At 35.0% G+C, this 18,556-nt stretch overlaps 1 protein-coding gene across 1 annotated transcript in view; it reads right to left on the reverse strand.

The window, feature by feature from the left end:
* Positions 1 to 2,943: 2,943 nt before the first annotated feature.
* Positions 2,944 to 18,556, reverse strand: part of GALNT11 (polypeptide N-acetylgalactosaminyltransferase 11) — a 61,665-nt gene continuing 46,052 nt past the window's right edge. The window contains exons 6-12 of the mRNA XM_052000668.1: positions 17,322 to 17,571; positions 15,940 to 16,057; positions 10,260 to 10,412; positions 6,785 to 7,003; positions 5,264 to 5,368; positions 4,114 to 4,251; positions 2,944 to 3,745 (exon numbers count right to left, since the gene is read on the reverse strand). Coding sequence (XP_051856628.1) covers positions 3,614 to 3,745; positions 4,114 to 4,251; positions 5,264 to 5,368; positions 6,785 to 7,003; positions 10,260 to 10,412; positions 15,940 to 16,057; positions 17,322 to 17,571 — 1,115 coding nt within the window. The 3' untranslated portion in view covers positions 2,944 to 3,613. The remainder of the gene's footprint in view (positions 3,746 to 4,113; positions 4,252 to 5,263; positions 5,369 to 6,784; positions 7,004 to 10,259; positions 10,413 to 15,939; positions 16,058 to 17,321; positions 17,572 to 18,556) is intronic.

Here is an 18,556-nt window from a genome sequence, read left to right on the forward strand (position 1 = left end):
GAGTTCCTTTAGCCTATTTAATAGGATTTTCAAGATAATCATCCAAGAAGATTCTATTCTACTAAATCTGGAAAAATACTTTACGTGCTTCTTTTCTTCTTTTTGCCAATGAATTTAGGCAGCTAGTTAGCTGGACCAAAATCAATACTTTGGCATGAACTATGAAGATGAACACTAAAAATTTGATTTTGCTCTTGTACTCAGAGCCAGACAAATTCCAACTTTATTTGGATCCATTGCTATCCATACAATGATCATTTTTTGGTTTGGACTTATGGCTTCTTTTGAATAAGGTCAGGCTTTCTTAAACTTTTTCCACTCACAACTTTTTGTGCGAAAACCAATTTTTATGCAATCCCAGGTATGTAGGTATATAAAATAGATATACAAGTCAAAATTTACTGATAATAAATCATCATTTCATGAACCACACATTCACTTACATACACACTCCCAATTCCTCTCCCATTCTGTAGAGTGATAATCATAATTAAACTGCAGTATGATATTATGAAGTCTAGTACATAGGAAATCAGGATTCAAATTCTTCAGCAACTCAAATGCCTGTTAAAATCCCACTCTGTCCTTACATCTAGTACCTTCCCTCTATTTTCAATTGGCCCTGCATATCACTGTGTTGCATAGAATTGTTTGCATTTTGTTTCCCCAAAGACTATGTTTCTTGAGAACAGAGTCCAAAGATCCTTGTCTTTTCTTTGTGAGTCCATTTAGGTTTCTTGCCAAAAGTATTGGAGCTGTTTGCCACTTCCTTCTCCAGTTCATTTCACAGATAAAAAAAATTGAGGCAAACAGGGTGAGGTGAGACTTGCCCAGAGTCACACAGATGGTAATTATCTGTCTGAGGCCAGATTTGAATTCAGAAAGATTAATTTTCCTGACTTTGGTCCTCACACTCTTTTTGAATTTCACCCAGCTATCCAAAGTAGACACTTAACTTGTCATAAAAACTTAAAACATTTGTTATCTAACCCCTTAGTGAGCTTAAGTTAATGATTCTCACAAATTACCAACACATACTGATAGAGGAATACCAGAATCACAGATTGAAACCAGCTCTCTTGTCCTCATTCCCTTAATGGGGAAAAACCATCTAAAGACTCACATTTTATACAGTTCTTTAAAGTTTGCAAAGTGTTTTACAGATGCTTTCATTTATATATGTATGTACACACATGTAAATCGTCTATCCCTGATTTTAGACAATGTAGCATAAGCTGCTTTAGGTAATATACCTGGAATTAAAATCTTTTCTGAAAGAAGTCCTGAAGGAGAAATCTATGTCACCTGTTCAGGCTCCACTGAGGCCTTAAAGGAGGCTAGTATCTAGCTGCATGTTCCAAGCCAATCTGTTTAGTATAATAAGCTTCCCCATTCCTTCACCAGTACACTGCTGTTCTGAACTCTGTGTAGTTTGATTACTTAAGGGTGCTTTTTAGATCCCATTGGGCATGAGAAAGTAAATCTGCTTATTATGAACATCTGCTTTGGTGCAAAAGAAATGATGGATAAAGCTTTACATTATATGTGAATTTCATCTCAAGAGTATTTTCTGATTTCTCCATCATTTTGCAGATTACTGAAAAATAATACTTTTGAAGGAATTACAATCAGTCAGGTTGTTTCCAGAATTCCTGCTCTTCAGCATTCTTCAGTTTTTCTGCTGCCCTCAGAAAACATCAGAGATGAGCTTTATCTAGGCCTGCGGAAAGGGGCCAATTTTCTTAACACCAAATTGTTTTGAAATGCTTCATTGGAGCACAGAAGAGTCAGCTACTTTCCTATCATGCTACATCTGACAGTGCCCTTGAATAAAAGTTGTAGAAAAGGTTCCTGCTTTAGATAAAAGGTTGAATATAGTAACCTGTAGTTAATGATCCAAAAAGTTCTAATAAGTCTAGACAGAAGTGATTTCTTAAAATTATCAAACTGGATAGGATCTGGCCCGTAGCTAATTAGAAGAAGGTATGTCCTAGGTCCTCCCCTTCAAATAAAAACTTTGAGAAGGTAGCTAGGAATACACATACTTATATTTCACTAATCATTGCTGTGCTTGAAAGGACTAGTAGGTGCTTATTGAAAAATATATTTTGAAACTGATTATTTTACTACTCTCACTTTTTATCTTGAAATGTTACCATGAGGTCACAAACCTCTCTCTTCCATATTACTTAAATACGTACTAGTTGGTTCTACTAAACTGTTTGATTCCAGTTGTAATGAACTACTCCATAAGGTGCTATCTTCTGTGCAATCCAGTGTTATATTTTGAAAATAGTCCCTTAAGAATCTAATAAGCAGCAGCTTTTCCTTCCATAACTCTGATTGTTTCTACTGAGTAATGTGTCCTACAATATGAAAGACATTTATTCAATTGAATAATCTTTAGTCAACATGATGTAATTAATTCATGTTTCTGGAGGAGAGATCTTACAAGTGACAAAACATAATTGAAGGTTGTTCCCTTTCTCTGAATGAAAAACTCGGCACTAAGCCAGAGATATTCCAGATAGATAGGGTTTGTCATTATGTACAGTTCACCAGTTCATTATTACTGATGCTTTACTATGGCTCAGGCAGAATTCTGCTAGGAAATGGAACTTTTTAGCTAGGTAGTTAACAACTATGACAAGGGCATCCTTGAATATCCATGTTCACTGCTTTTTTAGGCCCAGGGCATGCTCTTGACTCAGACTAGCTCCTATCAAATAATTCCATGGAACTTGAACCATTCCTAAATTTACACTTAATTTCTTCCACTGGACTCAGTATCTTGGCCTCAGTAGTAAAATTAACACTGTAATAACCAACCAGCAAATTATTTAAGCTGCTAACTGAGAAAGTATTTCTTACTGTTTTGCTTAAGTAATCCAGATAATGCAGAAACCTAGAACTGGGAGGAAAGATAAGAGAAACCAAAAATCCTAATGGGTAAACAAAATTTATTGTAAATGTAAATATCATAATTAAGCAAAATAAATTTGTAATAGTACTTTTCTCTTTAAATATGGATCTACAAATAATGCCACTGCAGGTAAAAGAAACAATTTATTTAAACCACTTAAAGTGATTCATCTGTCTAAGATATACAAGATGAAAGAAACTTTTAAAATAGTTCTAGAAAATAATTTCTCTTGAATGTTCTTTCAAGGATCAAAAAACAGTATTATTTCTAGGTTAAAACCATTGATGTTTTTTTTTTTTCCCCAAATCAACTAAAATGAAGCATGAGTCTATAAAGAAAGCAAAAAATGTTTGGTTTTTCTTTGCTTTTCCTTTTAAAAAAATCTTTAGTTTAAAAATCAAAATCTAATTTCTCTTTGTGAATGGGGAATTTCCACTTAATGTCTCTTGCTGGATTGCATTTCTTTATCTGCTGTAGGCATTTTAGGGGAAACTCTGGGGCTTTGATACAGTCTCTCCCCAGAAATCTACAAAGTAAAAGGAGGAAAGGATTTCCTCTAGCAGACACTGCCAATCAGAGATAACAGCTAAGGAATTTGATTTGTCTCCCCAGTCAACTCTCCAAAGCATCACTCTTGTCCAGGAGTGAGGAACATCATGACTTCCTCGAACTTCAGCATCTTCAAAGATCTTAGGTCTCCAAATACCACTGCTGTGGGGAGGAGCCATCACAGATTGCCATAGTAACATAGCCTTTTCGACTCAATGGATCAACCACCTTCAGACACTGCCCAACTGATACCTGGTAGAGTCGACTGTTTTTCTGAAAGAAATGGGTAGGAAGAAACAGCACTAATTTTTATTTCTATATATAAAGCAGAACAAGACAGCTTCTCCCAAAAGCCAAAAAGGTAAACGTTTATTAAGTATCTACTATGTATGTATGCCAGGCACTATATTAGTAAGAATAATTCCCAAATCAATCCCAACTTCAAGAAGTACTGGAAATATAGCCTCCAGTTAAAGGTTCCCCAGCCTCAGCTTCCTTGTTGGCAAAACACCAAAACCAAAACCAACTTTTCTATTTCAGGGGTTGTTATGATAAAAGTACTTTGTAAATCCTAAATAAACATAAGCTACCATCATACTCCCTCACTGCCTTCTGAGGCATCAGTAAGGCCAAATCCTTACCCCAAGTATCCACTGTTGGGATCCTCCTGATCCATGGCACTTCATGAGTCTCGGTGGATCTGATGAACGAGTTTCTGACATATCCAAGCAAAGGAGATTATTTAAAATCAATTCATGTTCTTCATTATAAATCCAGACCTGGAAACAAAGAATTAAAAACTTATGCTTTGTTTCTAGCTCCTCATTCAAAAATTCATAATGCAAGAATGTATGTCTTTCATTTAAAAAAAAAAAGAGATAAGGATGACTGAGGTAATTATGTCAGTTCAAATGTTCTCTGAAAATGGTAATGAGATCTTTAGATCCAGACCTGATCTGTCTCTTACAGTATCATGTCACTAACTGATTTTTTGCATATCTCAAACTTAACCTGTCTAAAACATAACTCATATTTATTTCCCTAGAAATTGCAGTATCCTCCTCACTCTCCTGACATGTTGAAAATGTATCGACACACCCACATACACACACACACACACACACACACACACACACACACATACATATATATATATATATTTTTTTTCCCCTCTACTCAAAAACAGCCACTTTGTTTCAGACTCATTTCTGTGCCTTGAAGTCCTTGGTTTTAAGACCCAGCTCAAATGCCCCTTTTTTGCATAACACTGCTCTGGTATCATCTGCTGCAAGGTATCTCTACCTGGGGATACTTAATAATTGTAAATTGATTTATTAATTACCTAAAAAATACATTAAAAATTTGGAAGGGGAGCAGCTCTTTGGTATAATGAGTAGAGCCCAGCCTTGAAGTTAGGAGGACCTCAGTTCAAATCTGGCCTCAGATACTTAAAATTTCTTGGCTGTGTGACCCTGGGCTTAACTCCAACTGCCTCAGCAAACAAACAAACAAGCTAGGACAGCTAGGTGGTGCAGTGGATAGAATGCCAGGCCTAGAGTCAGCAAGGGTCCTCTTCTGAATTCACATCTGCCTCAGATACACACTAGCTGTGTGACAACCCCATTGGCCTCAAGTTTCATCATCAAAACACGAGCCAGAGAAACCCCAAAATTGGACACAACTGGATAATCAACTGATAATGATCCCAACAAAACATACTTCAGGTCTGTCTTTGAGAAGAGAACTAGGTTGCATGTACTGTCACATATTAAAAGGTGGCCCATCACTCACCTGATTTGGATCGCTGTAATCACAGACCTTAAGAACTACAAGTCCTCCTTTCTGACTTGGGTGACCCTGAGCAGCCAAACATTTATTTGTTTGGAGGTGATAGAGCTGCAAAAGAAAACAAGAAGTTCTTAACCATTTTTCATAGAAAGGTAAGCACAGGAAGAGAGAGTGCACATCGCTAGAAATCTAAGAACATGACATAATTAACTACTCATGTTCTTTATCTAATGGGCATTTAAAAAAAAAAAAAAACAAAACCAAGAATTCTTTATCCTCAGTTTTACCTGGAAGACTGAAGACTGTCACCACTATATTCTAGAAAATTTGGTTATACAAGTTGTACATGCCTACAGGAGTTAAGAATAGGGAAAAAACGGAAGTCATTGACATAGCTTACAAAGTAGCTAATTTATCAATGCAGACACATACTGAAAAATAAGGAAAGATTCTTTTTAATTTAAAGGGACAATTTTTGTAATTGCTAAAAGGAAACTTGGGAAACTTGGGACATTTTACCTGTCACAAGAATGAGTTAGAGTCCTGTTTTTCCAAAATGTTCTTGGTACTGAAATCGGGCAAAGTCAACATTCTATTAAGGATAGTATTCTCTAGTTTTTTTCTCTGACAAAAAAATTTATATTTTCAGGAAGACTAAAACATGATGTCAAAAACAATGATTATGCTGGAGTTGTACAGGCATTCAGGGTTCAGTATTTTTTAAATGATCAATATGATGAATACAAAAATAAGATCAAGAGATGAAGAAAAAGCTTCTGATAAATTTAAAGATTTCTGTTAAATGTTTTCTGTTAAAAACAAATCTCCATCTTCTCCCAGAAAACAGGAATGAATGAGTCTTTAATACAGCCAGTGATGCCTATCTACAAATAAGAGCCAGAATTATGACTGACAGGATCTAAAATTGAGAAAAATCAGAGAAAAAAATTTCAGAGTTCTATATTGTGAAGGTAGAATGCTTATTATGGTCCAATCAAAATTATGATCACTTCTGGATATGGATGAGATGGTTGAAATAAAGATGAGGATCCTGAAGGTTGATAAAGATCAAAATAAAATGATGAACTGAAAGGACAGAATATTTCAAGAAAGACATTTAATTGTCCCAAAATTGTCCCCCAAAATTATTCTGGGTTTTGAGCTCGAGAGGAAGACTAATAGTATAGAATTCCTAGAAATTCTGTCTGATAAAGTGATTCAAATCAGGAGAACAATTTATTCCACAACAATACTGTAAAAACAAACAACTTTGAAATATTTAAGAACTTGAAACAAAGTAAGAAATGCCACAATTGAATATTTTTTAATCTAGTCAGTGGATTGCAGAATCCCTAATGTTGACTATGTGAGTGAGACTCAGTCCTTCTTGTACTTAAAAAATTTCCAAACAAAGAATTAATGAAAGATCAATAGAGGGTTATCCAGAATACCATTTATGGTACCCAGTGGAGAGCTCATTTAACATGATTTCATTCTAAACTATGGAAATATTTACTTCCTTACCCGTCCACGTTGCAGAATTTTGGGTCGTTTGGGTCCCCTGTTAATAAAAACAGGTTGTTGTGGTTTGGCATTGGGGCCAGACAGTTGCATCTCTGGGTAGATATTATCCAAATACCATTTAAATGATTTACAGCCCAGTTTTTTCCTCAATTCAACACGTTCACTGATGTTTCCATAGCTTTTCAACTTCAATTCGGGTCTCAAAGAAAAATATTGTTCCTAAGTTGGGGAGGGAAAAAAGAACAAATTCCTCCTGAATATCAAGTAAGTAGCTATATTACAGTTGTAAATAGCAATTTAAAATAGCATCTTTCAATTGGAAGAATAATCAATAAGCAAATTATAGCTCTATTTGTTGATACATTTTGAACCTCTAGCAAATTGCTTTTCTAATGCCTCATGGTATCATAAAAGCAATCTTAGGTTCTCAAAGTTTATGTAAACAGAACTCATTCTGATCAATTCTATTAAGCAGGAAATTAGAACTGGCCACAGCTAAGAAATCCATAAAATCAATAAAGATATAAGGTAATTCTAGTTCGTTCTATACCAAGCAATTTGAACTTCAGCAGTGATGGTGATATAGTGGAAAAAGACTGGATGCTAACAATCACAAAGTTCTTAGTCAATAAACATTATTTTAACTACTGACACACTTATAGCCAATGACCAGTAGACTTAAGACATTACATACTTATTGGCATTCTCAGTATAAATAAAACCAGAAGATATAGAATTGCAGCCAATTGAAAGCCCACATTTTCTCTTTGAAGAGAAAAATAAAGGAGATAAATAGTCCCAACAATTCTAGAATTAAAGGTAACAAGAAAAATCATTTCATGGGATATGTGGTCCTCCTACCTTATAGTACCCATGATAAGTATAAACAAATAAATGGACCCTGAGGAAAATAAATGCATCTTAAATATGAACAAGCCAGTGAGTTTAATAAAGAATTTGAAAAAGTATTCTTAAGAAGGACAACATATCAGAGATTTAATTCAATGGTGAGCATAAAAGAAGGTAATGAAAAAATATTTTTTGTTCAATTAACAAGAGGCCAAAGACTTGTAGAGTGCTTTGAAACTAAGTTGTTGAGTTCAAATATGGCCTTAGACCCTTGACACTTACTGGCTATATGACCTGAGCAAGTCATTTAATTGTGATTGCCAGAGGAAAAAGGTAGTGGAACATGGATCAAAATAAAATTTACTCCATTTTAACAGAAAAGAAGCAACTGGCTACCAAGGAAAGACCACTGAGATAATCTGATCAAGAAAAAAGATCAAAATCAATCTCAAAGATATAGATAAGAAACTTGGTATATGTGATTACATTAGCTTCTGTAAGACTTAAATAAACTTCTGACTCCAATTATCACAATTTCTGAAAAAGCTAATACAATATCCCCACAGTTATTACAATGAGAAGGTTAAAAAAAAGTCCTACAATTGTGTCAGTAAACAAATACTAGATCACCTTCTGGACTAGCAGGTCTTTGTATCTGCCCCTCTGAAAGGCCCTGCAGCTAAACTTTTTATATGTATAATCAATTAACTTGCTACTAGAACATAAATATCCTAGAATTGAGGCTCTTGCCTTTTCTATTTGTAATCTTCTAGCTTATTCAGTGTTCTGTGTGTGGTAAACATTTAATAAATGCTTTTTCATTCACTCATGTTTAAAAAGTTCATTAAACACCAGAAAATATTGCCTTAAAAGTTTCAAAAGGGAAAAACAAAGGTTTTATTAAAAAAAAAATTTTTTTTTAAGGGTAAAACATAAACCTGGCAGAAGACTGAGTTACTCTACACCATTCCAAGAACATTTATAGATGAAGATGGAAGGACAAACAAATCGTGTATCCTGTCTTCAAATATAAAATGAAGGCACTAGATAAGTTAACCTTTAAGGCCCTTTTTACTTTTCAATGTGTGAACCTGTGCAAAATGGACAAGACACACTGATGTTCCTAGGAGAATTTTCTCTGCAATAAGAACTGAACAACCATATTTTTTGGACTCAACTATGTGATGGCAATGTCACTTAGGAGGGTGCTGCAACAGTCCAGCTGTGCAATGAGGATGGCTTGAACTTGGTAACAGTTGTGTGGGAAGAAAGAAAAGATTTGGGGATTATTTGGGTTTATTGGGGTTAACAGAGTGAGGAGTCCAGGATAATGCCGAGGTTACAAACTTCAGGAACTGGAGGAATGCAAGACTCTCAACAAAGATAAAGAATTTTTGGTTGGGGATGAGAAGCAAAGATAATGAGCTGAGTTTAGGATGGACTGAATTTGGGACATCACTGGGATATGTCCAATGGAGGGGATGAATTACCAGTACATCTTCTCTTCCTTCTCCCTCAGGGTGGAGAGCTCCTCTATCTCGACTGGATGGCTCTCTCGTGCTGGCTTGGCTTATTAAATCTCCTGTGGGACCTTTCCCTGCTCTGTACCTTCCATAGAATCAAACTTCTTGTCAGCCTCAGCCCACCATCAAACCAACTGTTTGCTCTTGCTCTTTCAAACTCCAGAGTTCTCTTTGGCCATGATCATTTGCCCTGTCTGGAATGCAACTCCCTCTTTTCTTACCTCAACCTCAGAGTCCCCTGCCTTTCTTCAATATGCAGTTCAAGTAGTCTTTTTTGCATTTTTATTCTTGTATCCACTTAATTTATCCAATTAAGTGATTGTTTCAATCTTTTATTTTATTAGAAGTGTCTCATATAGTAAGTGCTTAAAAAATACTTCTTGCTTGTTTGACTAATTGGAAATCATCTGTTTAGAAAGGAAACTAAATAGAAAAAAGAGGGAAAATAAAAGGTTCCAAAACAAAATTTTGAGATATATTCACAGGTAAGGAGATGGACGTGGGGTGAAAGGGAGGGTGATATAAACACTGAGCAGATAGGAGAAAAAGCAAAAGAAAATATCGGAGAGGAGATGATAGTGTTAAATAATAAAATCAAGAAGGATGAAGATTGGGAATTATTTTAATATAATCCTTGGTAACAACCCTTCATTTTGTCATTTCTACCTCAATCTTACCCCAAGCTTTCTCAAGATAATTATTTTTTATCATAATTATTTTTTATAAAATGGGGGGACCCTCTTCACAACAAAACCCCCAAATATTAAAATTTTAAGAATCTGCAAAACTAATAAAGTTAATTAAAATTCAAAGTGGACAAAGTATATGTTTATGTAATTCTGGACAAATGGGAGCAGCAAAAAGGTATCAGATGGCATTAAGACAGAGTGGTACTGCAGAAAGTGCTAGAATGAATCACAGCTGCTGATCTCTGGCTCTTAAACTTGTGTGACTGCAGAAATTATTTACCCTTTCAGTGCCTCAATTTCCTCATCTATAAAATGAAAGGACTGAACCAGATGCTTTCTCTATGGTCTCTTCCAACTATGTATCTTTGATCCTATGACCTCTTATTCTTTCAAAACAAGAAATGTAATTCTCACCTTATATTCATCCAACCAAACATGTGCCAATCTTAAAGAGTTGTGTGTCATAGTGTCCTGTCCTTCAGGAGACCCATACGGACGCCTTTTCCGGAAAATGTGTCCTACTCTAGAGCAAGGGATGATGAAAAGCTTGCCTCCACACATCCAGATCTAAATAAAAACAAAAGTAAGCACATTTTTATGATTTGCATGTAATTTCCTTATTTGTGATTAATTTTGTATTAAATCAAGACACCCAAACAAACCTACAAATACATTCTCTGAAAAAACAGTAACAGAGGAGTCCAAATAAGCGGAAGAACTGCTGACAATCCATTTCACATTCTCCTGTGGTTTATCAGTGAACAGCAAGGAGAGATTTTTCTAGTCTGCTCCCAATCCCGCCTGCCACACTTATCTCTTAGTGTTGTTTTTACTGTTGAGCTAGTTAATGAGTCCAGTCATGACATCACAGTGACCAGGAGGAGAAGGGCATGGTGAAAATCAAGAGTGATCTGTTCCAAAGAAAGAATTGTGGGATCACGCCAAGTGCCATGGCATGACAAGGGATATGCAGAATTCTGTAAGATCTCAAGTGTTTTCAGATTCAGTCATTAGTGCATCACCACAACTCCAGGGGTACAGATATTCTCTCCATTTTACCAAAGAGAAAACTTGGAGAGATTCAATGACTTGTCTGTGGTTTTACAACTAGCAAGTGCAGAGGCGGTCTTTCTGGACTCCTACCGTGGTTAGGTCTCTCACGGGACATGACATCTCCACCTCTAGGCCTTTATACAATCTGTTCCTCCTCCGTGCCTGGAATACACTCCCTCTTCACCTTTACCTTGTAGAATCCCCAGGTTCTTTTGACTTGAAGGTCACCTTTCTCGCCAGTAGTGCCTCTCTTACCACAACATTTTCCTTTTAGCTTTAAACATCCAACTGATTCTTGTAATTCATGAATAATAAAGCTGATAGAAGATCGTATTAGCAAATGAAACATTCCTCTCAGAGAAAATGCTGCAAGCCTCTGATCACAACATTTAATTGAGCATTTTACTGAGCAGCCGCAGTTTGGGCTTGGCCAATTTTCCCTTTCCTTTTTTTGGATGTATCCTATTGTTGATTCATTAACTGAACTCAAGGCCAATAGCACAATAATTTGTGCTTTGAATGAAGCTTTTCTCTCTAAGGCCCCCTCCAGCCTGATGGCACTTAGGAACCTAGACAGACCTTCCGTACTACACTTGGAGGCCATTTAAAACACAGAAATCATCAACAAAACAGCCCCCAAAATGTGAAAAGGATGACAGTAAATCGAATTCAAAAAGAAAATGTATTTGCAGTATGAACATCAAAATAAGAAAGGCAACTTTAACTAAAGTGTATAAATTGGGCAACTCAATTTTTTTATTGTTATTTTGACCATGACAGCACTAGGAATATTAATTTTAGTGTTAAAAATAAATTTTAGTAGGAAATTTTACAAATATGGAATCTGAATAACAAGAATCAACCATAATTACACATTGTATATACTTTTGTTTTTGTAGCCTCAGCACTTTGTATATAGTAAGCTCTTAAGAGAAAGCTCTTGCTTTCAAATCCCTATGCACTCTCCAAAAAAAAAAAAAGAGGAAGATAGAGAAAGAATGGCAATATCATGATTTTTCAGTTCAATTTAGGTGGAACTGAAATTGAAATTCTGGTGGTACCTCTAGATTAAAATATCTCATGTGAAATTAGTGAAGCCTCAGAATGATAAATTGGGAGATTTTTATATAGATCTATATATCTACATTTATGTATCTATAGGAGCATCTATGTAGCAGTTAAGCAGTCACAAAAGTAGATAGAGTATGTCTAGTAAGGAGAGGAAGAGAGTCTAATTCTAGCTTTTTTTTTGTAAGTAAAACTGTGGGAGAAATATCAGGAGGACACAAGCTAAAAAGGGAAAAGTTAAGGGAGTTAAGAATTAAAGACACAAACATTTTGTAATAGCATTTTCTCCAGAGTTCCTCCTAGCAAGAGAACACTGACGGAGCTGACTTCCTGTGAAAATGGAAAGCCAGCCAAAGTTTGCAGTGACTTGAAGAAAAGCATGTTTCTATTTCTGCTGAGACCATATGTGACTAGCTGTGTATGTGTATACACATATGTATGTATAATCATATATAGCCATAACGATGGCTAACATCTACAGCATCTACTATGTACTAGACCTTGTGCTAAGTATTTTTAGTATCTGCTTATTTGATTCCAAATACCTTGAGAGGTAAGTGCTATTATTCCCCATTTTATAGATGAGAAAATTGAAGCACAGAGAAATAAAGTTTACTTGCTCAAGGTCTAAGGCCAGATCTGAATTCAGGTTTTCCTGATTTAACTCTGAGGACTTTAATATAATCAAATATGCATGTGGAACACCAAGGGTTTGCAGCACATATAGAAGTTTGCCTTTTTATATGCCCAAAACAAAGGAGGGAAGACATACCAGAAGTCTCCCCCCTAAAGTGACATGGCCCAGGAGGCAGAAAGGTACAATAAAGGTGGGGTGCAACAACCCGTGTAAGCTGGGGAAGGCAGGGAAGTTTTCATCCTTGGCACAATTAGGGCTTCCTGCATACTCTGAGTCAATGTTTCTGGAAAATATGGCAACTCAAAAGGACAAGTTCAAGGAACCCTTTTAACAGTTCTTAACAAGTTTTCAGGACCACAAAGAATTCCTTGAAAAAAATGGCACAAGGAAGTGAAAGCAGAAGAAAAATAATCTAAAAACATAAAAGGAAATCCTGGCCTAGGTCAAGAAACTGGAACATGGAAAAACATGACAATGGAAGAAGGACTAAAGAGATATGAAGTCAAAAGATCCAAACAGTTCTCAAAAGAAGAACTGCAAACTATTAACAATCACATGAAAGAATGTTTCAAAATACTGTTAAGAGAAATGCAAAAAACAATCTCATCCCCAGAAAACTGAAAAAGATAACAATAATTGCAACAGTTCATGTTGCAGAGGAAGGGCAAAAAGGGTCCACAAACAGTTTTGTGAAGCAGCACAACGATTATGGAAAAAAGCGGTAATTATACAAATAAAGAGACCAGTATCTGTACTTTTTGACTCACATTCTGACTGGCATATATATATATATATATATATATATATGTCCCAAGTAAGTCACTGACGAGAAGAAAGCTGCTTATACGTACATGCCAAATATTTGTGGCAGCCTTTTCTTGGTAGCAAAGAAATGGAACAAAGTAGAAACCCATTGTTCAGGTAACAGCTAAACATGGTACACAAATGTAATGAAATATTACTGTGCTAGAACAGCTAGGTGGTGCTGTGCTTAGGGTCCTGGAGTCAGGAGGACCCAAGTTCCAATCTAGCCTCAGACAACATTTTTAACATTTCCAGGTGTGACTCTGGGCGAGTCCCTTAACTCCAATTGCTTTGCTCTCCCTCCCTCCCCCCCCCCCCCAAAGAGAAATATTAGAAATATTACTGTGCTTTATAGAAATGATGATTACCAAAAAAAAAAAAAAAAAAAAAAACCCAGAACAAAGAGAACAACATTCACATAAGCAAAGTAATGTAAACTGGAAAGAGCCATCACAAAACAATTAAAAAATGTGAATGTTCCGAAATTACAAAGAACGAGCATGGTGCCATAGAAGAAATAAGAAGATATACCCTGCTACACTACTACAATGAAGTAGAAGAATCACAGGTATGGAACACTGAATAGATTCACTTTTTTTGATGTGGTGATTTTTTTTCCTCCCTTTTTATAAAAATGCTTTATTGTATGTAATAGATCTCTTGGAGAAGAAAAGATATAGGTGAAATTTTAGATAGTGTTCAAAATACATAAAGTGTTTTGAAAAAAGAGAAAGATCAATAGATGAAACTATTCCCAAAGAGAAGGCAAATAATAAGAGATTAACAAATATTCTTTCATTCTTTTCACATCTGTAAAATGGGGATGATTATTCATAATGCTACAGAATGCCTATCACATCCTTCAAAATCCAGTTCAGGGGCCACTTTCTCGAGATTTTTTGTTAATGTCTCCAATTCCTACTTATTAGCACTACCTCCCTTTTTATATTAATGCATATTAATTTATATTTAATTGCTTCTCTATGATTTATCCCCCAAAGTGAACACAAGCTCCTTAAAGCAATGGCCTACTTTATTTGTTGTCTTTTTAGCCTCAACACTGCATTATTGTTATTGATAATAAATGTTCATTGGATTGAACTGAATAACCAAACCCTGCCACAACATCACTATAATCCCCGTTATTAGTCCCTTTATATGGCTTAAATAGCTGTAGTATTTAAGGATGCTTAGTTTTACCTTAAACCATGTATCTGAGGAAACAGTTAACCACATTAGATTTGAAATAGTCTGATATTTATATTATTTACCTCAGTTTTGTTCCCTGTGAGGTAAGTACTAAAAGTATTATCATCCCCACCTTATAAGATGAGAAAATCAAGACTCAGTATAATTAAAATGACTCATCTTTCCTTTCCCTAAGTCCTGCATAGTTTGTACGGTCACATACACTTTTCTTTGGCATACTTCACACCTGGAATTTCTCTACTCATCATCTATATCTGCTGAAATCCTACATATATATATATATTGCTGAGGCAATTGGGGTTAAGTGACTTGCCCAGAGTCACACAGGTAGGAAGTGTTAAGTATCTGAGACCAGATTTAAACTCAGGTCCTCCTGACTTCAGGACTGGTGCTCTATCCACTGTGCCACCTAGCTGCCTTACTCTCCCCATTTTTAAAGATCTAATTCAGGTATTAATTCCTTCTGGAACCTCTTAAGCTACACATTATTTTCTCCCTCATTTGACCTCTTACAGCACTTTATTTGGTGGTTGGGTGGGTAGATAAGTGTTCATTTGTGAGCATGTCTTATCTCTCAGTAACTCTAAACTCTTCAAGGGCAAGAACTATGTCCTAAAACTAATTCATCTGTATATCACTTACGTGCAGGAAGTAGTCAATAAATATTTGTGAGATAAGTAAAAGAATTAATTACAAACTGCTATAAGAGATGTGAAGTAAAAGTAATAAACAGATGAGGAAGGAAAAAAGTCAATAAATGTTCACATTAAAGCTTTTTAAAATTATATTTGGTTTACTTTTCCAATTTGTAAAAGTAAATCTTTGGTATATTCAACTGACATATTAAATGCCTGAAGATGCTCCAGATGTGATCATCAAAGTATAGGACATTTAATATATATTAAATATACAGGAGAGTGAGAAGAAAAAGAGGACAAATGAATGGAAGCAAAAAAGAAGAGAAGAAAGAAATTCAATATTACAATAATCCAGGCCCTTTGCTAAGCACTTTACAAACATTAACTCATTTGATGCCCCAGGACAAAGGTGCTAATACATCCCCATTATATAAGTTAAAGAAAAGTTAGAAGAAACCCAGGCAAACAAAGGTAAAAGGACTTGCCCAGGTTCACACAGCTAGTGTCTGAGGTTACATATAAATTCAGGTATTCCTAACTCTAGGTCCAGTTCTCTATCCACTGAATTACTCAGTGGCCTCCAATGAGAATTTATATAAAGTGCTGAAACTAGAAAGAGATGAAAATTAGATTATCTTCTTTATGCATGAGATTGGCAGTTTGACACATAAAAAATCTGAATTACCCTAAATGATATTTCTAAATTTTCACCTCCCCAGATATCCATGCCACTGTCATATTGTCCAAGTTCATTGAAATAGTGTCTGTTCATAGCAAATAAGCCGCCTGCCATTGTAGGTGACCTAGAAGAAGAAAATAAGCATCATTTTGCTTCCATACAAATGGTTATTTTGAAAAACTTTTCATTGCACATCATTGTAATTTTGTAGCAACTAACTAAAACAAAACTTGAAAACTACTACAGAACTATCAGGCAATACTGGCACAGTTGTTCAGCTTTCTGATTATTGTCCAGACATATCATATATATATATATATATATATATACACACACACATATACACATATATGTATATAATTATCCAGACATATATTAGACATAACTTAATTTTTCAATTTTTTTCACTATAAACATCTTAAAAGAAATCTTTCTAAAATGGCATGTGCTTCTTATAACTTTTCCTTGATAACTCAGATTTTCATATAGAGTACTATTCTCTAACATTTTCATGTAGTCAGGCTTTTTAAGGCATGTAGAGACTGGCTTCTTCTGCAGTAAATGGTTTGGGGTTCTGATTTATAGCTTTTCTGTCTTCCCCACTCACTGTTATGCCATCAAGCATCATTTCTTTCTGCCGCTACTGTGCCTATTCTAGAAACTTGCTTCTCCTTTTAATTTACCTTTATATTTAATTTACTCCTTTAATTTCTAATCTATCATGGATAAAGAAAGGAACCAAGACAATCAGATTGAGCTCTGAGATAGAGACAATGAAAAAGAGACAGATTAGTAAGGCCTGAGGCAGTTTCTAGGGCTTAAGGGGGTGTTCTTAGAGACATCTGGCTACTCCGAGAACTTTTTTGCTTTACTTTATGCTTTTTCAGCAGTGTTCTATAGAGTTAAAGTTGCAGGGTAAACTGCCTTTGGATGGGTACTGTATTATTACATAACTAATATGACTTAATAAGTAAGTAAAGTTAAATTATAATAACCCTGATCAACTAAACTACATGTCATGGACCATTAGTAGAGCTTAGCAAAGCATACATTTTTTGGTAGAATTACAGCAATTTGGGAATATTAGTCAATAATTAACATGCCCATATGAACCCAAATAAAAGTCCAAATTCTGCAAGTCAGACATCTGTGAAGCTAAGTATAAATATATCTGAATCTGAAGTGCTTCTGAATATATATACACAAACACCTAATTGCAAGAGTCTGTCATGTGATATTACTAAATCTCTCTAAAGACAAACACAAGGGATTTTAGAAACACAAAATGACCATCACCTACCCACAATTTCTGCTAATACTGAAGGAAATAAGTATAAAATACTATAACTACACATTCCAGATTTTCCAATCATTAGGTCAAATCTTACTTGATCGGTGCAATAGCTCCTTCTGGTCCTCCTAATTCAGAAAAGGGAACAAGATCCCATTTAAAGTGTAGACCCCAGTTGAATCCTCCACGTACGATAGGAGAGGAGCTGTACATAAGTGTATCAGCACTGATAATATCAATCACAGGGCATACCACCGTCCTATGGTCTTCATGAATTGGAACCAGCAAAGGTTGTAGCCACATCTTGTTCACCTCACAGTGACTGTCTAGGAACACAAGAACTTCTCCTGGAAAAGTAAAATTATAATCTAATAGCCTCCATTATTAGTATATTTTTATGTTAATAGTAATAGTAGTAGCATTAGTAGTAGTAGTATTATAACCTAATAACCAATCCCACTACAAGTTAAAACTAATGAAATTCTAAAATTATTCTAAAATATAAATGTCACTTATTTATGGCCCCAAAATTAATTCTGAAACATTCACTTATTACTTATTATAAACTAGAAAGAACTACATAACTTGGTAGCATCAGTCAAAAATTTGTTCTGAATGGAAGAATTTGAAAACTATTCAAATTTAAATGTCAACACAAGAACTCAAAGATGCTTTGATATCTCAGTCTGGACTTGTATGTACCAAAACTTTAAAATTATAACTATTTTAACAAAAAATCTTTCTAAAATTTAATACTTTTTTATCTTGAAAAAATTAAAATAATTAACAAATTTTTTTCTTAATGATGTTGAGCAATAATTATGAACACTATCCTATATATATATGTATGTTTGCAAATAATCTATCACTAATTATCTACTTTTAATACTTCCCCAGAAAATCTTGAGGATCATATGGGCCACTTGAATCTACATTTTGATCATTTTTAAGGGTTTCTTTTTTCTTCTTCCCTATGACTAGGATTGTTCCCCATTGCAATGACCTAACATGACCTTTTCTTCTTTTTTCCATCTACTTTTCTTGCTTTAACCCCTTTCGATTTATTTTTTTATGTCTTATAACTGAGTTCTTTTCTATCACAATTTTTGCCCTTATCTCCATATTTACTCATTCTTTATAAAAAAGAAAAATAACCAACAAAGCAATCACACTTGAAGACATATGCAATATTATGTTTGTGAGATGCTTAATCTCTTCCAACAAGAGAAAAGAAATATGTATTGTCCACTCTTCCATAACCAAAGTTGGTGAGTGCAATTAACATGAAGTTCAATTGTTAGTGCTATTTTCACTGACATCATTTGAGTTACT

The sequence above is a fragment of the Antechinus flavipes genome, chromosome 5, assembly GCF_016432865.1.
Source record: "Antechinus flavipes isolate AdamAnt ecotype Samford, QLD, Australia chromosome 5, AdamAnt_v2, whole genome shotgun sequence".
NCBI lineage: Eukaryota > Metazoa > Chordata > Mammalia > Dasyuromorphia > Dasyuridae > Antechinus > Antechinus flavipes.